The 21,137-nt window shown below is 44.4% G+C and overlaps 1 protein-coding gene across 12 annotated transcripts in view; it reads right to left on the bottom strand.

Annotated features, from left to right (window-relative positions):
* The window catches only part of ARID1B (AT-rich interaction domain 1B), a 450,488-nt gene that overhangs the window by 62,369 nt on the left and 366,982 nt on the right, over positions 1 to 21,137 (bottom strand). For 11 of the 12 annotated variants that reach the window (XM_058736206.1, XM_058736204.1, XM_058736199.1 and 8 more), the window contains one exon: positions 12,149 to 12,328. The exons of the other annotated variant lie outside the window; for it this stretch is intronic. In XM_058736206.1, coding sequence (XP_058592189.1) covers positions 12,149 to 12,328 — 180 coding nt within the window. The remainder of the gene's footprint in view (positions 1 to 12,148; positions 12,329 to 21,137) is intronic. 12 annotated transcript variants of the gene reach the window in all.

The following is a 21,137-nucleotide window of genomic DNA, read 5'->3' as shown; positions in this document are numbered from 1 at the left end:
GATGCTTAAGGAAAAACCACACTTACGTAACGTATCATCACGACAGGAAAACCAGGTTTTCTTAAGCCCACACATGTAAAGCAGCATGACCTACAAATCCACAAGAGATCCGTGGACTTTCAACACTGACTGGGTACTTGCTCTCTGTTAGGTGCATCACATGAGCTTTCTTATTTGGGTGTCGTGAAGAGTGTTATTTATTGCAGATGGTACGGAAGCCACCATTCACAAGGACCATGGGCCGCCACACTCTCTGTAAAGGGTGGGGGCAGTAAATAGTTTAGACTGTATGGGGCAAGACAGTCTCAACTCAACTGCCTCTGTGGCTCCGACGTGGCCAGAGGCGCTATCTCCACAAATGGAAGCACCTGTGTTCCAATAAAACTTTATTTACAGACACAGGTGGTGGGCCAAAGTGGGCCACAATCTGCTGGCCCCTGCTATAGACCAATCTTGGGACAAACTAATGAAGTGCTCCACCAGCACGGAAAGCGACTTGTTAAAGCCAGATTTCTTTGACCCCGGATGTCCTCTGGAAGGCTAAAGAAAGCCTAAAGAGGAATAACAGAGGAAGGCACTAGCAGTTGAAGGAACTGGAAAATGGAGAGAAAAACAAAAGAGAATAGAGGGAACAGGAGAGGTTTGATGTAAATTACTTCAGGACCACCGAGTTACATGCGGGTGGGTCTTTTATGGCCGGCTCCTCAAATTTAAACTGCCTTCTCGTAAGACGACACTCTGCCTCTGCAGAAACAAACGTATGCTGTTTCCAAGTAAAAGGTAAAACATTCACTGTTTATCAATTTCAAAGTTCTTTATAAAAAGTTCTTGTTTCAGAGTCTCCCACCCCACAGGACCCCACATAAGGTCCCCGTCTGTCTTCCCGTCACAGCATCTTGGTGGAAAGGGCACCTTATGCCTCCCCGGCTTGTGAGGGACACGGCGCGGTGGGCAGGCTGCCGTCCTGCCTCTTCCCACGCCTTCTCAGAGCGCAGTCCTCAGAACGCGTCTCTGGGGGCAGAATTAAGATTTCTCCTCTCCGCCCTCACTGACCTCACACGCCCTCACTTCCAGACAGCCCGATAACATCAGTGAAGACAGGGCTCTTTTTTGGCTCTTGCTTTTATTAAAAATAAATCAACTCATTCACAGCTCGAATGCAAATGAAATTAATTCACATACTCATTCGATTACCAGTTCCCACCCTCCCCCAACACTTGGTAAGTGACTCATTTGGTAAGAAACCTTACTCAGTGAAAACATATGTACCCTTTGCTTTCGAAGGAAATGAAAGAACACTTTAATCTTGTTTTAGAAAACAAGCATTTAGACATGCTTATCTCAGACTACACCCACAGTGCGGTTTTATTAGAGAAGAAGGTTCCTGATTTTGTTGAACTCTGCTTATGGGGGGAACAGAGAAATTCCGTCACACTGGGTTCCTGTACTTGGGGTTTAACCGGCAGGCAGGAGCTGTACTTTAATGATCCCAAAGGAAAGAAAGGATGGCGATGTTCGGTTACCCTGGACCCGACCTCATCTAGCTCATTCGTGGCGTGTGCGAAAAAGAGCTGTGTTTCCGTGGCTTTGCTCAATTCAGCAGCCAGGCGGCGTCCTGCCATCGGGCGGTGGACGTGCTGGACCACAACCACCAGGCACACCCAGACATGCACGCAAAAGCACTTGTGCTTAGAAAGGCCCGTTGAGTACCGGGCTCCCAATCTAATTTTCCTCAATCAGTTGGGTTGATTCCATGAATCGGCACTCAAAAGCACACGTCAAGGGAATATGTTCTAATTATAGAGGCCTCTACTTGGTGGAAGAAATACAAAGTCCCCTTTTCTTCTCCTTGAAACTCTAAAGACTTTCCTCATTAAACTCACATGCCTGGATAAAAATGCTTTCTAAAGGCTTTAAATGGCTTAAGAGGCAGCGATGGACAAAGCGCAGGCTCTAGAATTTGGGTCTGAATAGCGGCCTGACCTTGGACAAGTTACTTAACCTGTCTGCACATCAGTTTTGCCATCTGTAAAGTAACGAGAGTAGTGGGGAATAGGTATGGAGGGACTAGGGCAGCGCCGAGCACGGAGTCCCCTAATAAACGACAGTTGTTACTACCGCCATCATCATCGACGCTCATAACACCCTCAACAGCCACTGATCATTGATGATCTTGTCCCCATAGTCTTTTAAAAATGCGTGGAAGGAGTGAAAAAATGATTAATGCCCCCGCCTTGCCCACTCGATAACGTATCTTTCTCCTCCAAATAAATAAAAACCAAACACGTAAGCCAAGCAAAATATGAGAGGAAAAGCCAGGAATGAGAAGTGCAATCTTATTTCCATGTTTCTCTAATAGATTAGTAATTTGTTGGCACTGGCTTTGACAGAAAACAGATGGATCCAGCATTAAGCACAATGAAGGCAGCAGATGCTGGTCCAGCCCACCTCAGCTGGACGGGTCTGGCAGCCAAGTCCGAGAGCTCACAGTTTTCAAGTGGGTTCATCTTGGCACACCAGCTTTGGAAAATCGGTCACCAAATAAATTCAGATTTCAACCTACCGGGAGTTATAGTCAAGCGCCAGAGAGAGGAAGCGGGAGCTAGACTCTATTCAAGTCACCATGATTATTTCAGGGGAAGTACAGATAATTCTGTACCTGACTCTGGAATATTTAAATTTGCTAGTTACAATCCATATTCCAAGCTTAGCGCTTTTATTGAACTATTAAGTGTTTCCACTCACATATGAAGTTTTGCTTCTCCGTTTCACCATTCAACAAATTATTTATGAGTAACTTTTACAGGCAAGGCTCTCCATTATTCCCCCATGCTGTGGAGGATACAATGGTGCCCGAGTCACAGAACCGACACTTTACCCCGAGCAGGAGAAAATAAAATGGATAATTAGCAATGTATTATGATAAACATGTTTGTGATGAGGGCTAAATACGCATTTACCTCGTTGTTTAATTAATAACGTTCGCTACTTTTCGCAGCTATCTACTACATAATATGATTTTAGGTCATGTCTAGAGATAGAATTTACATACAATAACAATCCTGTGTAGTTCCATAACCACCACGATGTGGGTTATTTCTACCATGACGAAAAAACCCTGCCATTTTGTGGTCATTCTCACTCCCTCCCCCTCGTGGGAACCACTGATCTGATTTCTGTTCCTCCAGCTTTGCCTTCTCCACGATGTCATATAGAATCATACAGCATGTGGTCTTTTTGTGTCTGGCTCCTCTCCCAAAGCACCACGCTTTTGAAATTCATCCACATTATTGCACACATCAGTGGCTTGTTCCCTTTTGTTGCTGAGGAGCATTCAATTCTGTGGACATTTGAGTTGTTTCCAGTTTTTGGCGATACGAACAAAGCTGCTAACATTTGCACACAGGTCTTTGTGTGGACATAGGTTTCATTTCTCTTGGCAGAACCCTAGGGATGAGAGAGTGCCAGGTTGAAGGCTAAGTGCATGTCGGGCTTTTGAAGAAACCCTACCACAAAATGTGTAAGTTCAAAAAAAAAAAACACGTAGGAGTTCTAATTGCTCTACATTGTTGACATCGCCAACGAAAAAAAAAATTAGCGGGGCGCCTGGGTGGCTCAGTCGGTTAAGCATCCGACTCTTGGTTTCGGCTCAGGTCATGATCTCATGGTTTGCGAGTTCAGGGTCTGCATCGGGCTCTCTGCTGTCAGCGCAGAGCCTGCTTCGGATCCTCTGTCCCTTCCTTGTTCTGCCCCTCCCCTGCTCTCTCTCTCAGAAATAGACATTAAGGGGGCGCCTGGGTGGCTCAGTCGGTTAAGCGTCCGACTTCGGCTCAGGTCATGATCTCGCGGTCCGTGAGGTCAAGCCCCGCGTCGGGCTCTGTGCTGACAGCTCAGAGCCTGGAGCCTGTTTCAGATTCTGTGTCTCCCTCTCTCTGACCCTCCCCCGTTCATGCTCTGTCTCTCTCTGTCTCAAAAATAAATAAACGTTAAAAAAAAAAAAAAGAAATAGACATTAAGAAATAGAATGATTTTGAGCATTTTTCACATGCTTATTTGCTGGTTACTGTATTTCATAAGATCCTTTCTGTGTTAAAAAAAAAAAAAGTTCTATTTCAAAAACCTTTCAACCCCACCTTTTTACACAGGCTGATCACACAATGCTGCTCTTTGGGCACCACCTGATCGAGTAGATAGGAAGACCACAAATGCAGGTTCAAAATGAAAGCTGACTTACCCCCAGTTGCATTAAATCCTACCACTGGTGGGAATGAATAATTTGTTTTTGGAATCAATACGTATGGGTACCATATTTTTTCCCTAAGTCAACATGCATTTTCAAGTCTTCACCATGTATGAGAAGTGACCATATTGCACAAAGCTTGGAACAGAGGGGGAAAGGCCTACTACCTTACAGTTTGGTTCAGAGTTTCACTTTTGGTAGTTTTTTCTCCATATGTTACAAAAATGGACCCCTTCAAAAATTTAATTATACAATAATGCAAGTTCAGTACAGTGAGTACAAGAACAGAGAGAGAAACAGACAAAGGTGATCTTTCGTTTCATCTCCCAAAGGTAATTTTTTTTTTTTACTGATTTTTAAAAAAATTTTTTAACGTTTATTTTTAAGAGAGAGAGAGAGAGAGAGAGAGAGAGAGAGAGACACGGGGCGCCTGGGTGGCTCAGTCAGTTGAGTGTCTGACTGCCTCAGATCATGATCTCGTGGTCCACGAGTTCGAGCCTCACGTTGGGCTCTGTGCTGACTGCTCAGAGCCTGGAGCCTGCTTTGGATTCTGTGTCTTCCTCTCTCTCTGCCCCTCCCCGCTGGCGCTCTCTCTCTCAGAAATAAAATAAACGTTAAAAAAAATAATAAAAAGAAAGAGAGAGAGAGAGAGAGAGAGAGAGAACACAGAGAGAGAGAGAGAACACAAGAGGGGGAGGGGCAGAAAGAGAGGGAGACACAGAATGTGACGCAGGCTCCAGGCTCTGAGGTGTCAGCACAAAGCCCGACGTGGGGCTCGAACTCATGAACTGTGAGATCATGACCTGAGCTGAAGTCGGACGCTTAACCAACTGAGCCACCCAGGCGCGCCCCCTAAATAGTTCTTAAGGGCCTTTTATGTGCTAGCTCTGGGCTAATGGCTGGGGATTCAGCAGCGAATGAAGGCAAAAAGTCTACATTCTGGTGGCAGAACACAGGCAAAGGAGCAATCGTAGAAGACGTCGTATGGCTCTAAGTGCTATGAAGAAAGATAAAGGGGGGCGCCTGGGTGGCGCAGTCGGTTAAGCGCCCGACTTCAGCCAGGTCACGATCTCGCGGTCCGTGAGTTCGAGCCCCGCGTCAGGCTCTGGGCTGATGGCTCGGAGCCTGGAGCCTGTTTCCGATTCTGTGTCTCCCTCTCTCTCTGCCCCTCCCCCGTTCATGCTCTGTCTCTCTCTGTCCCAAAAATAAATTAAAAAAAAAAAAACGTTGAAAAAAAAATTAAAAAAAAAAAAAAAAAAAGAAAGAAAGATAAAGGGAGATTTATACAGCGTGGTGAGGGAGGTGTCCGTGGGAAGGCGACTGAGGAGAGCCCCTCCTGGGAAAGGAGCTGTGCATGTGTTGGTGGCCTCTCAGCAAGGAAAAGTGGATCCTCAGAGAAACAATGATCACTGAGGCTGACATCACACACAGGCCCAGAAGACATACGGGCACAGTCAGATGCCAGTATCGGGCTCCAGGGCAGTGAGTGAAGGAGAAGGCATAGGCCCTCAAATAGTACGGGTACAACTGTCTGCTACGTGTGACCTTCAGAAAGCCACTTGTTACTCCCAAGGTCAGTTTTCTCATCTGTAAAAAGGGTATAATACAGGATTAGCTATCTTACGTGGTTGCTGTGGGGGAAAAATGATAATAACTAACTACTGTTGGACAAGGACAGTCCATAAATAGAATCTTTCAAGGAACACAGAGAAACTATTCCAACATTAACAGGTTTTTAATCAGTGAAATTATCTTTTTATGTATGCATCATATGTGTAATTTTATTTTCACGATGCACAGATATTCAAATTTATTTCTCAAACCAAGTATAAGAAAAAGCGCTTACATTAAAAATGTAAAAAGGTATGACCTCAACTCAGTAGCCAAATTTAGTATAAAACAGTGAAATCTCTCTGGTAAGAAGTGAAAAAGTGTCAGAGTCACCGCTGTCACACATTGCAGACGCACCTCTGTCCTCCCCTGGGCTCCAGAGTCCTTGCGCCCTGTGCTCGCAAGCGTCGAACAGCGCCCCCTGGAGGGAGAGCGCTTACCTGCTTCCCCTGATGGCTGAGGGACTCTGAGATCCGTCACCTGTGATTCAATAAGGCCATTTCTTTTCGGACGTTTGAAAAAAGGGCAGAGCTGTGGGCCCTGGGAAAAGGCTAAGATGTAAAGTAAAGCTGAACGTGCACATCCTGTGTCTCTACAGTGCTGTCCATGGCTGTCGTGACCAGGACCTGTAGAGGAGGGCCAGCCCACCGGGATGAGATGAGCTTACTCAGCAAGGGCAGTGCCTCGCGGCACTCCTGAGTGCTGTTGATTTTAATTGGCAAGGTAAAATAGTTTCACACCAGTCCAAGTTACAGCTGCTTTGTGTTTTTCTTTTCTTTTTTTAATTTTTCCTTTTTTAAATTTTAAGTGGTTTAAATTCCCAGGTTTTGATAAAATTGTGACGATCATCAGTCCGTTGAGAAAGATTCATGCGTAAACCTTGTAATGCGAAAGCTGAATTTGAGCATCAAAAGAAGAGGGCGTTAACGGTCTTTTGCTATAAATGACCTACTTCAATTTCTGTTTTCTTCTCCGGTCTTGGGGAGATGAAGATTTGGAATATTTCTTTAACAACAAAACAATATGGAATATGGAACTGAACACGTGCAGGGCACTGCAGATTTAACCATAAAATAAGGTTATGGTAATAAACTTGTCACACGCAGCACAACCGAATTCCAGGGGAGAAGAAACCGAGTTAACCAAACGGAGTGATCTGCACAGAGACCAGCCTTCCGAAAGCCAGAGAAGAGGATGTCGTCAGTCTGCAGCACTGTCCAGGGGGACGTGTGAGCCCATGTGGCAGACACATTTCACCTCTGTGGGAGAGAGGCTGAATTCAGCTTAATTCAATAAGAAGACTGCGATTCTGGACTTGGAAGAGTGGAGACTGACATCCTGGGTCGTGGTGACACTAAGGTCGCTACTACAAGGTACTGAGTGGACTGCTCCCTACTAACATGCATTCTTTCTCTGCAGCTGAAACAGTTGTAAGATGATCAATGTGTAATTTGCTAGTTTGGAACTGCATTCATTTCAACTAGGTATGATTTGGAGTTTTCTGAATTCATTGAGAAACTTATGTTAATGAAAGGAGAAGGAATATTTCAAATGGCATCTATTTTAGAAAAAAAAAACCCTTTAACTTCTTTGGAAAAAATACCTTAAAAAAATTTTTTTTTAATGTTTATTTATTTTTAAGAGACAGAGATCAGAGCACGAGCAGAGGAGGGGCAGAGTGAGAGGGAGACACAGAATCCGAAGCAGGCTCCAGGCTCCGAGCTGTCAGCACAGAGCCCGACGCGGGCCTTGAACTCGTGAACCAGGAGATCATGACCTGAGCCGAAGTTGGACACTCAACCAACTGAGCCACCCCGGTGCCCCAGAATAAATACCTTTTATCAAGTAATTTAGAAACAAAAGGCCCATCAGACTCATCTGATTGAAAGTTCCCTGCTTCCTAAGACCCACACTATACAAATTAAGGCACAAACCCAGGCCTGCTTCAGGGTACAAACCTGGGAAAAAGCTGTATGTGGTGGTGCAGACCCTGTCATACAAGTGAGTGAATAACTGAGGGGAATCTAAGCTCAGAATTGTTTAGTTGCCCAAGGAAATACTGCTATTTAGAGCAAAATTAAGGCTAGACCCCCACTGCCCGCAGTGACAAATGTGCAAAAAGTATTTGTGGACAGTCCGTGTGACAGACACTGTTTTAGAGAACACAAAAACAAGACAGTCTTTGTTCTTAAGAAACATGAAGGCGAAATTTGTTTCAGCAATCTTTCCCCCAAATTCATTTATTAATAATTAACGTGTCAATTACATAATTCCATTCTATTTATTAAAGCAAGTCTTGCGGCCCTACTTGCAAACACCTCGTAAGGGTAGTTATTATATGTGCTTGCCTGAAGGTAGAAAAGTGCTATTTCATAAAATACACTGCAATTAGACATTTTCACACATTTAGATTGGACTCATTCCATTTGCATATGTAGTAATGCAGACTTTAGTAATATACATTTCTAAAAAATTTCCTTCTTCACTTCATAGAAACTTTTTTCTTAATCTCTAGTATCTTTGATGTGTTTCCAAGCCTGAATTCCCCAAATGCTCCTCGTTCCTTGAAGGCAAGTCGTTTGTCTTTTGGTTTCCCCAGTGGCTTTCTGAATGAATGAACCAGCAAGGAGGGTACATCTATGGCATGGGAAATAACACCCCAGTGACTATGTGAGTGGCCTCTGAAATCTCCCTTGGTTTGAACCCAGGCTCTGTCACCTACTAGCTGTGAGATCGTGGGTCAATTACTTAACCTGCTCATTTGCAAATGGGGACAATGTGAGAGCTTCCCATTAATTAAGCAAATGGGTGAGTCTGCCCGAATTTGAATCCTGGCATGACCGTGGCGTATCCTGGTGAAGCTATCTCTGTTTCTCCATCTGTCCAGGGGTAAATGGTACCCGTCCTGTAGTATGCTGTGAGGATGAAGTGAGTTAATCTATGGAACACACTTCAAACAGGACCCAGGGCACAGTAATGGATGTCGGTTGTTACTACTAAATAACAATTTTGCAGAAGTAGTTTCTGACAGTAAGAAGACTTAAAAAAAGATCGTAAGGTATTTTCCTCTGAGATCTCTTCAAAACAGAACTAACAGAGAAGACACTCATCCAGTTAGGAACAGAAACAGAAGATGAAAATAATGGCCTCTGTGGCTCACACACAAGTGATTCTTTTCAGAGATGTTAAAACACGTAGCATGAAAATGCAAGCTGAATGTCTGATGACTAATTTGAGTAGCTAATTAAGACAAGGTAGAATAAAATACTTATTTTGGGTCCAGTTTAAAAAGATCAAGTTTAAAAAGATCAACAAAGAGAGAAATGCAAAGGTAAGGACACTTACTGAATTGAGTAATTGTGTTAGAAGCGCTAATTTCCTGTCATTTAGTGCTTGCTGGGGAAAGAAGAATACAATAAGGAAAGGCAAACAATTCGGAGCTGAAGGCAGAGTCCCAGGACACTGATTTTCAGCACACGGCATTTGGAGCCAGTCAAGGAACCCAGGAGGAGGCACAGCTCGGGGTGGACACGAGCAAGCTATCACTCGGGAGAAGGAATGACAGAGAGGACAAATCTGAGGGCACCTGTTTTCAAAATGAAGAAGTGTTGAGTATGGAAATGATCTTCCATATTCTAAATGGTTTCTAATATCAACCTGAACTCAGTATTTATGCCTGAAAATCAATCCCTTCTTGACCATATAACCAGAGTGTGATGTGGTGGGTCCAGTGGGCCGCATGGATATAAAAGGCTTCGAACAAGAAGCAAGATTTAGACTTGTAGAATATTAGAATTGGAAGCAAATTCTAAAGTGACACGATCTAATTTTCTCATTTTCTAGAGGAGAGGTAATTCCCAAAGAGTAAGCAATTTTCCAAGGACACTCAGCAGTTTGGATGAGAACCCTCACAGGTTCAGTGTTCTTAAATTATGAATCTTAATGTTCAATTATTCCGGAAAACTGAGGGTTTTGCTCGGAGAAGAAATCCATTCTATAGAAATTGCCTTTCCTGCTATTAACTCCAGTAGCATAAACACTTTCTTAGCTCTTCACCAAAGACTCCTCAGACAGTCAAGCTTCCATCTTCCCTTATTATGAGAACAGTGGAGGATGAGGTTGCAACATTGAATTATTTAAGAGACGACAGACCGACTTTCCAGATCACAAGAAGCCCTTGTGCGTGTTAGCGGTCAAGTCCCAGACCTTTAGCCCCTCCCAATTCTGGGAGCACAAGCCTGACCTGTCTCCAGTTACATGCTGAGCACAAGTCCACATTTTCTGTGTATATCCCAACTTACGGACTGCTTTTCTAACTTTCACTAAAGTTTCCTTCTTTTCACAACAGCCAAGGAAGCCTTGAAGACGCCCGCTGAGCGGAGTTGGGGAGCGGGTGTGCTCTCTCACAACCGGGTGACTCACTGACCTGCCTTAGGTCAGCAACAAACTTCTTCGTGCCGCGGCTTCCTGGGGCTGACAGGGAACAGGGCAGACTTACTGTCAACTGGGACCTGAACTCCTAGGGCCTACTGAAATTAAGATCTTGGAAAACCATTAATGATATGGTGTGAAGGGAATCAAGCAAAACACAAAGTCTATATCCACCCTGACTACATGCATGTATTGACAAAGGCCGGAAGGGGCCAAATAAAACGTTTTTTTTTTTTTTAAGTTTATTTATTTTGAGAGAGAGAGAGAGAGAACAAGCAGGACAGGGGCAGAGAGAGAGGGAGAGAGAGAATCCCAAGTAGGCTTCAGGATCTGTGCTGAGCCCAATGCGGGGTTCGATCCCAGGACTGTGAGATCACGACCTGAGCCGAAATCAAGAGTCGGATGCTTAACTGACTGAGCCAGCCAGGCACCCCTGTTTTGGGTGTTCTAACATAGTTTCCCTTACAACAGAGATAGTTGGAATGTAAAATAACAAAGCAATGTAAGGCAAGGAAGCAATGTTATACTGGGAATATTGAATATTGAATAATATTATAATCTTTCAGAAAGAGATCTTCCAAGATAAGATAGTATGTTGATAACTCAATTTTCAAACCGTGAAATACTATAAACAGAAAGAAAGCATTTTTCTGAGAAAAACCAGGTGAGAAACACCAGGTGAAAAGCCAAGAAGGTGCTAAGGCCTCATAGAATCATCTAGCTTTGTTAGGCACACACTCAATGGCTGGAGAGGCTCAATGAACCCCAACAGAGCTCAATGGTTTGCTAAACAGACACAAATGTCTTCAGAAAATAAAACTTTATTTAACAGGAGGAGACCTGACTTTGTTGTTGTTTTACTAGAACCTCCTAGTGGGCATTCATCATCTCCACTTGGAAAATTCCTGATATTTTCAGAAGTGAGGAAACTCTGGGAATTGTGCCAGATTATCTCATTCTCTCTAAATTATCCATTAATGTCTAAGTTAAATAAACAAAACATAAAGAAGGTGCTAAATTCAAATGCCTTATTGCCAAAAGTGACTTAGAAAAAATATGTATCAGGTTAAAAACCTTGATAAAAGGATTCTACATGTACATGAAAAAACATACATCAATTTCCAGGAAGGCAGATGTAAATAGGGCATCTTGGCATAGTCTCATTTATTTTTCCACTCGTCTTATCTCCCCTCCCCCTTTTTAAAAGACTTTACTTTTAAGTAATCTCTACACCCAACGTGGGGCTAAACTCACAACCCCAAGATCAAGAGCTGCACGCTCCACGGACTGAGCCAGCCGGGTGCCCCCTTATCTTCCTTTTTGAAAGACATGCCCATTTCAGGCTTTGTTCTATCTTCTAAGAGTAAGACCAGTAATGACTGAAAAAATGAGAACTACTATTTATCAGATATAGCACTTTGGAGACAAACTGGGAGCAGGTGTAATGGGACGACATCCGTCTGAGTAGTGAGCACATTGTTAAGGGGGCACAATCAGAATCCAACATAATGAAACCCAAGTTTTAAATCAGAAACTTTTTGAGGACAAGGCCTGTGTCTATTTCTCAACGAGCATTTCAAACTACATCACAGAAACTAAGATTTACTCCTTCATTAATAACACACATATTAAGAGCATTTACCACAGTGTCTGATGCATGAATGCTTAATGAACACTTGCTATAATTATTCTTCCCATCACGACGGGCAACTGAAGGACTGTGGGTTTGCATTAACCTCACCAACCCGCCGGGTAACAAATAATGGGATCTTACAAGATGTTTATAATATGAAGACCTCGAAGGACTAACATATTAACAAAACCTCTACAGCCTACTGCGATGCATTTTTGAGAAACGTCGTTTACCTTGTGGTCCATACTGGCTCATCTGCGGACCATAAGTCCCACTTGAGTTACTCTGCTGAAAGCTACTGATTCCAGGATGCATCTGGCCTCCAGGAGAAGGATGAGGCGACATGGATGGTCCTGTCTGTTGAGGTCCATATTGAGACATCTGAGGGTTTCTTTGTGTGCCTGCCATAAAACCTAGGTGGGAAATAAATGGAAATATGTAAGTGTAAGGTGACAAAACGGATATGGGATTGTGTGGAAGGTGGACACGAAGAAGACTGGCACTGTGCGACTCCCCTAAAGAAACATCTAAAGGTATTTCAAACCCAAAGTGGGGAATCTGGAAGGGTCCCCTGGGGCTCCCCTAGTCCTAACTCGGAACGCCCATTAGAGTTCCCGGGAACCCAGTGGATTGTGAACTAGGGAAAGGAGAAGAGGGAGGAAGGGCGAGCAAGCTTAACCTCTCCTGGAGATGAGGCCCCTACCAAAAGCCACAGGAACACCCAGGACCCTCTTATCCTGAGAGCCTTCCATTCCTGCCAGGCTGATCTCTGGGATGCACGTCTCCCGCCACCCAAACATCCTGCCCTTCTTCTCAAGGCCAGGCCAGTACCTTTCTCTCCTCTGCACGGAACTGTTCTGCCCCCCCTGGTCTCCTGAGCAGCCACTGTTCACCTTGACTCCTAAGCGCTGCAGACCTGAACCCTGATTCAGACCACCGCTTACAGGTCCGCTGTGAACAACAGGCGGGTCTGAAGTGGATCCTGCTGTTTCAGAACCCTGACTTCCTCCCGTAAACCTGCCAATGGCAACGGCACTCACCCACTGTCCCTGCCAGGCGCCAGCCCCCCACCCGTTTCCTAGGTGTGCGCCCATCCTGTTGCCTCTGCTCCCCTCCATTTCTCCAGAAGCTTGGCCAGCGCTCATATCCCCCTCCCCCGACACTCATCTCCAAGCCTCTGCGCCACCCACCCCTTTGTTCCTTTCGCCTCACTTTCACAAAGCTGCCAGAACCATCTCTCAGGAATAAAAAAAGAAATTAGAGCATATCTTTCTTGCATGAAAGCCCTCAAGGCTTTCCCGTGAGCCCGGGAACCAAATGCAAACCTCTGACCATGGCCTGCGGGCTCCTCTGTGGTCAGGCGTTCGGGTCTCACTCCAACCCCATTTCCTATGGCTCTGGGCAGCTACAAAGCATGGCTCCCAAGAATGTTCTCCCACCTGCCGATGCCTTCTCCTCTCCAGGGCTCTTCCCCGGCTGCCCACCCTGACGCGGAACCACCCTGGCCATGTCTCACTCGTGTTTCTTCACGGCACTTCTCATAACCTGCAATCATTTCTCCGTATTTTCAACTCACTTAGCCTCTCTCTCCCCGCTAAAAATCGGCTCCATGAGGGCAAGGATCATGTCTGTCTCAGTGCTGCATCCAAAGTGCCAGCAGAGTCTGGCACATGGTGGGGAACTATTTATTGAATGGATGATTATTAAATTCCTCATGCGCCCAACAGAGCGCAGAGCACAACAGAGTAGGTGCTTAGCAGGTAGCTATCCAAACGGATAAAGAAAATACATCTTTAAATTATGCAGGACCATAACGTCAAGGTACATCCAGTCATCAGCAATTCGGGCAGATATAAACAAGCATGTAGAATGAACTGTGAAAGACTCATTTGGACAGAGTAGCCCAAATCAAGACATGTATCTAAAAAAAAGCTAATACCGTCAAACTAACATACTAACAAAGGGCTGTCTGAATAACAGCTCCAGGAACCCAGGAGCTTGGGTTAGTCAGAGGTCTCACGTGTCAGGTGAAGTCTCTAGTTTCCTGCAGAGTGCGCAGGCGGGAGTGGGGTGGGGGGTTGGGGGGAGGCACGGGAAGAACCCAGGACAGTAGCTTCTAGAGAGAGTCCACTGAGGCAGCTGGAGGGAAGATGATGCCCCGATCCAACACCAGCATAAACTTGGGGGGGGGATAAATGAGGCAGGACATTTACCGAGGTCATGGTTTATATTTCAGCTAGGAAAAAAGAAAAAAAGATCTTTCAACATTGCTTCATCTTAAGAGACAGAATAAAAGTAAGAAGAGCTATTCCATTTATTTATAAAGATAAGTCTTATGAAATTGGGCTCAACTGGCAGCTCCTAGATATAAATCATCATAGAAAATGTTTGCTTTTTCAAATCTGAAAACAAACAGAAATCAGAGCACTAAAATTACTATAAATGATTGCATCTTAAGATGTTTCATGAAATATTTATCTAAGCTTTACTATAAAATTCTCGAGAGTTTCATATAGAGTCCTGCTTAATAAAAAATGTGTTTAAATTCCATACAGATTGTGTGGGTTTTTCTTTCTTTCAGAGAATGGCCGCTGTCTTCTTCATTAGTTCAAGAAAATAACACAGGTCCTTTTCCGGGGCATTAAATTCCACTTCAACCATGAAAGTGTCCATGCTGAAGGATTTAGGACCTCGGATAATATAGTACATCCTCAGGTTATTGCTGCCTCTGGGACACTTAATAGGCTTAAGGTTTGTTCAAATGAGTTCTAAGAATTCTTACCTGGGCAAGTTATTTCTTTATTTCTGACTGTTTACATAGTCCTTAAAAATATAGATGCCACATTCCACTTGAATTCCCTCACTCATCACTGGCATTTTGCAGAAAATCAAGTTTGCGAAAAGATTCCAAGAGACGAGGAACACTAAGACAAGTTCGAGCAGATCATGTCACGACATCAAGTTCCACAACGCAGACACAAGGTCCTAGGGGTATGGAATCCACCTCCTTCCACAGAAATTAAAATTGGAAACCTATTTCTTTCTGTGGATGATTTGCAATGGCACCGCTTACAAAAGCGTCCTGAAATCTTATTTGAGGTTTTCGGAGACTCCTCTCTTTCCACGTGTTCCCCAGGAAGATAGAAGAAGGTGACATCACTTGCGTGTCTCCCTTCTTAGCTGTGGTCATCTAATGGCACTCAACTGGGAACACGAGGCTGAGACTACGGTCTGGTTTGCGTCACTAGCTCAGACTCTACTAGGAAAGACGGATACGTAAATAAACACATTTACAAGCGTGTACTGATCGAACGAGCTTTGTGACCTTCAGCAAATCCTAATTTATCCAAGTCTCATCTTAAGATGAAGAAGGGGCTGCTGTAGGATCAACTGGGACGGTGTGTGAAAATGTTCTGTACTGTGAAATGCGATACAGAGAAGGGATCTGATGATACTTTTCTGGTTTATAAAGTGCCACAAATATCTTTTAACTCCTGAACACCTCATATATGCAGATGTCCTTTCTAGCTAGAATGAACAAGCTCGTTTTTATGCATTTGTTTTTTATTTAAATGCGTGGAATCTATGTTACTCTAGTACTTGCGTAACTTTACAAACTCCAAATACGATAGGAAATTTTAAGACGGTATACAGTTGTCTCCCTTTACCTGCGGGCTTACGTTCCCAGACCCCCCAGGGGACGCCTGAAGCTGTGGATAGTGCCGAATGCTACGTATATGATGTTTTTTCCTATACAAACATACCTATGATAAAGTTTAATTTGTAAACTGGGCACAGTAAGAGATTAACAGCAATAACTAATATAAAATAGAACAATTTTAACAATACACTGTAATAAAACCTATGTGAACATGGCCTGTCTCTCAAAGTACTGCACGGCACCCATGCTGCTCCTTCTTGGGATGATGTCAGGTGACACGGTACCTACACTAGGAGACGAAGGGAGGTGAAGGACGCAGGTGTCGTGACATGGCGTTAGGCTACCACCGACCTTCTGGCCATCAGAAGGAGGACCATCCGCTTCTGGAGTGTGGCTGACTGCAGGCAGCTGAGACCCGGGCAAAGCAAAACCACTGATGAGAGGTGGTGGCGGGGGGGGGTGGGGGTGGGGGTAAGTTCCGTATCCCCATCTCTTACTGCTGAGTTCCCCTCGCCAAGTGCAAATGGTTTTTAATGTATGCTTTCAGAGGTGTTTTATAATTTGTGTTTGATTCTGTATTCCTCTTGCCGTGAGGAAAGGTGAACATTTTGTTTAATAGCTGTTTTTAGTTCCTTTTCTAGAACTATTTATATCATTCGCCCACCTTTCTGTTAGTCACTCTGTCCTGACTATGGAGTATTTCATCTTGTGGATACAGCTCCTATTACGAAACAGTTGTGTGGCTCACCGAAGCTCTTGCACCCGCAATCCAGGGGAGACAGGGGCCTCCGCTGACATTAGACCACAGACTGTCTCAGCAGGAGAGCGAGACGATCGTCAGACTTGCATTTCTAGAGGCGACTGTGCTAGAACCTGCAGCATGAAGAAAGGGCTGCAGGGCAGAGAGGCTAGAACAGAAGCCTGGAGGCCAGTGACGAGGCAGGCAAAGTGACCCATAACAGAGAATCACAATTAAATGCCCGCAGCAGTCCTACTGGAAAGGCTTCCACTGTGCACAGAACTGTATTTTCAAAAGGCTACTGAGTATCACCATCATCTAAACAAACTGATGAAAAATTTGAAGACAAAAGTTAGCTGAAAACGAAGAATTTCTTCCTTTCATCCTAAAGATAGAAACTGTGTGTCTACTATTTGTTTCCTCAACTGCAAATTAGGGACAATTTTGTCCATTGCATAGAGATGCTGTGGGGATTAAATGAGATAATACGTGTGAAAAAATTTACCGCGGGTGCCCAGAATCGTGGGCTCTTGGTGATTACTAGCTGTTGCTATTATCACACATCCACAGAAGGGGATCAAGATATCCAAGCAAGGATACCGAGCTAGTGGCAGTCCTGGCCCTTTCAGGTCTGCTGGGCAGAATACGGCAACTAACTTAACCTTTCTGGCCTCAGTTTCCTCACCTGTTAACGGCGGAGGAGGAGAAGCATAAGACGTACAGGGGATACTTCTAGTTCTGGTTCTCAATTCTGGCTGAAAGCATTTTTTCTTCCTCTAGGAAAAATCTAATCAAGTTTGTAATTTCCATGTACATTTATTTGGGATATTTCTTGCTTTGTTTTGATTTTAACCTTTATTTTAGAGGAAAGAAATGTTAAAATGTTTCCAAAAAATCAAATTCCAACGATGGACTGTCTACCTATTTATGGTGACATATTTGATTGTATTTTTGCTTCTTTTAGCAAGTTATTACAAAACGGCAGCTTGCAACGTGGTTTGTGAATAGAAAAACTGACAGCTGAGAGAATAAAGCTGGTTTTTAAAAAAGGTGTGAAGTTTTTCTAGTTAGAAGCCATCTGAATTTAGAAAACAAAACTTTCTAGTAAAGGAAATTTGGAAAGGATAAAATGCATTTCCTATATATTATCAAAATATATTTTATTATTAGATATACTATGGAATTGGATGTCCCAGGTAAGTATCTAATGTGGGGAAACACAAACTTTAGAAAAAAGTACTGGATGAGATTATTATTTACATTATATAAATTACTTATTGAAAAATCACAGAAACTACACATGAAAATATAACTTGTACATTTTATCCATACAATATACCCATAGGTTTATATAAATGAATTTAGTCTTTCTGAGTCCTTCATCACATGTGTATATAGTCACACACACTGGTACCACCACATTCCAAATGAAAAGAGACATACTTCTCACATGAAAACTCAGAGGTGCCCTTTCGGGAAAGGAAGGAAGGAAGGAAGGAAGGAAGGAAGGAAGGAAGGAAGGAAGGAAGGAAGGAAGGAAGAAAAGAAAGGAAAGAAAGAAAGAAAGAAAGAAAGAAAGAAAGAAAGAAAGAAAGAAAGAAAGAAAGAAAGAAAGAAAGAAAGAAGGAGGGAGGGAGGGAGGGAGGGAGGGAGGGAGGGAGGGAGGGAGGGAGGAAGGAAGAGAAAGAAAGAAAAGCAAGCAAGCAAAAGAGAGAGAGTGAAAGCTATACTCTCAGAGAAATGCAGTGTAATAGGAAACACACACACACACACACACACACACACACACACACACACACACACACTAAACCACCCCAAAAACGCTATACGAAGGCATGACTATTCTTTCCAGGGATGCCGCAAGCCCTTCCTTCACTGTGTGAGCTCCGTTCTCAGCGATCACACTGGCCCCTCAACTGCAACAGCGCTACACAAACCTTCTCCCAGCGAGCTCCAATGTTACTCTGGTGCTCGCAGAAGGTGGTAAGGGTGAGAGAGCATTGAAAGAAAGTACAAGATGGGATCCCTGTCCTGGAAAAAACTTCAAATTTGGTTGAGGAGCAAATAAAACCTATCAGCAGGGAACGATCATCAAGTGAGCTTCCAAAGCCACTGGGGCAGGTGCTCGGCCACGTGCAAGGCGCTGGGGTGCAGGCAAGGAGGAGACACAGTCTGTCCCCGTGAGGCTCACAGGCTAGTGGGAGACAGACATGCAACAAACGACGGGGCAAATGAAGAACCCAAGAAAAAGAGAAGTCTGGGTGCTACGAGGGTAGAAGAGGAGGACCCAGTTCAGACTGGGGAGCAGGAGAGTTTCCTTGAAAAAGTCCTATTCAGGTCGAGGCCTCAACGCTGGGCAGCACTGACCACCTGAGACCCAACACAGAAACAGACGTGACCAGCAAAGCGGGTATCACAACGTACGTCCTTAGAAGCCACGGTGCCTGCGTTCAGCTGACTCCTACGGACACTGGGGCACCTTCACCCGGTTAGTCCTTTTCCCTGGTTAAACATTTTACCCCTTGCTCGAAGTCCTTCCTGGCCCACCTCGTAACTGCCAGCAAGTGACCAGCACACAGGAAAGGGCAGCACCACCTCTCACGACGTCCAGCCCCCTCGGCCATCAACACCCATGTCCACGCTGTGTCCTTCTGCGTTTTCTTCCCTTCAGAAGAAAGAGATCTTTCACTCATACGCGAGGCCAGCACCTTCTCTTATGCTCTGAATCCCATCCTTCCTCATTTCTTCAGGGATCTGTCAATCGTGTTTGTTCAGAAACTAGACCCTGACTCTTGATTGCTTAACAGAATGAAGTCCAAACTTATTAGGTCAGCACATGAGTCTTTCCAAATTTGGTCTGACCTATTTCTCCAGCCTCATCACGTCTACACGGTCATCATGGTGCACCCACTTGGTTTTGATCGTTCAGATACCTTTTCCTCCCTGTAGGCATCAGGTTGCTTGAGACCTGCCAAGTCCTGGCATGTTCACTCACTTAACAAATATTTATTGACTACCTCTCATGTTCCAGACGATGTGCCATTCATTGTCAGTAACCGTTGACATTTAATGAACATATATTATGTGCTAATAGCTTTGTTCTTCATTAGCTCATTTAAACTTCAAAACAACTATGGAGACACTGAGGCTTACAAAGTTTAATTCATGAATTAAAACATTCTTAACCACAATCCACAGTTAAGAAATACTTTTTTTTGAAAAAAATTTTTAACGTTTATTTATTATTGAGAGACAGAGTGTGACCAGGGGAGGGGCAGAGAGGCAGACACAGAATCTGAAGCAGGCTCCAGGCTCTGAGCTGTCAGCACAGAGCCCGACACGGGGCTCGAACTCACAAACGGCAACATTTATTTCAGTTAAAAAAAAAAACCTCACTAAATGGGAGGCACCGTGTGAAAACAAGATGCTCGACTGTGTCCTCTACTGAATATGCTGTTTTCACAGCGTGCCCACAAGGCCATTCACCTCCATGTAACAGACTCTAGTCCTTCCCGGCCCCGCCTCCTGCTATCTTTGACAGCATTCCTTGGCCTTCCAGAAAGCACCACTCATGTCAGCCAAGGTAGAGCGGTTACCACAGTGCCATTGCTAGTGGCTGGAGTGCCTGTTTCTCCCCCAGACTATGTACTGCGGCTTTAAAACACACTCTCTTCGCATCTGTCTCCTCAGCACCACGCAAGGTGCCTGGCACAGAATTGGAACCAAATACATGTTTTTTAATGAATAAGAAAACATCTTCATTCAGAGCCCCGTTTACTTTTACTTTACAAGAAAGAGCTTAATAAATGTTACGGTCTGGCTCCTTAATTCATAGTATATTTGAAGAACTGTTTCCAGGGGAAGGAAGTCAGCTCTCCCAGGAAGGAATTACAGACAGCTGAAAGCCCAACAGGCAGAAAGCCTGGTTTTCTCCCACCTAAAAACCTGACAAATGCATCCACTCTCTCCATCTCCAGTGTCACTGCAAAGTCAAACTGTGGTTTTGCCACATATGGTTTGGTGCTTTAGGCCAGCAGTTAGTGAGAAGCTAAGCCTCAGTTTTCATTTCTGAGACATGTGGATGACAGGTGAGCCTACACTCTAAGGTGAGATGAGACAATGTTTTGTGTAGCAAGCAGCTAGTGCCTTCACACAGCACAGAGGCTCAACAATGTGATGGTTATTATTATTCGTATTATTTTTAATACAACCCACAATTTATTTCCTGTCTGAATGCCTCCAGGTTTCCAAACTAGCTTCCCTTTGCCAGGCTCCTCTAAAAACCATTCATCACGGTGGAGCCAAAGAGTGCTGCAAGTCCCTGGACCGTGGTTAATTCACCGAGGTGACAAATGCCATACCCTGTGAGCCTCCCGGCAAACAGCCTGACGCCCCTCCCCAGGCAGCATACAGCTCTGTGTTGTTGTGCTGGGCCTGCTTGCTCTATGCCTTCTCCAACAAAGCCAGTTAGAGCTGATGGGTTGCTTTCCTCACCCAGTTGACTATCCAGAAAGCATTGCCCTTTTCCAGAGAGCTAGTTCCAGAAATAATTGGCCAGCCATGTTATTTGGCTCAGAAAAGCTATGCTTGTCAGTTTCAGGCCACTCAACAGAGAGCTACAGTACTGATTAGCTCTGAGTGCCATAAGACTCAGCGTACATCCTTCCTGATCTGGCAGATTCCCTGGAGTGTGCCTTTTAAACGAGAGAGACAGAGAGAGAGAGAGACAGAGAGAGAGAGAGAGACAGACAGAGAGAGAGAGAGAGAGAGAGAGAGAGAGAGAGGGAGAAAGAGAGGGAGAGAGGAAGGGAGGGAGACGGAG

This window comes from Neofelis nebulosa, chromosome 6 (genome assembly GCF_028018385.1).
Source record: "Neofelis nebulosa isolate mNeoNeb1 chromosome 6, mNeoNeb1.pri, whole genome shotgun sequence".
Lineage (NCBI taxonomy): Eukaryota > Metazoa > Chordata > Mammalia > Carnivora > Felidae > Neofelis > Neofelis nebulosa.
This window is presented reverse-complemented; position numbering and strand designations above follow the sequence as displayed.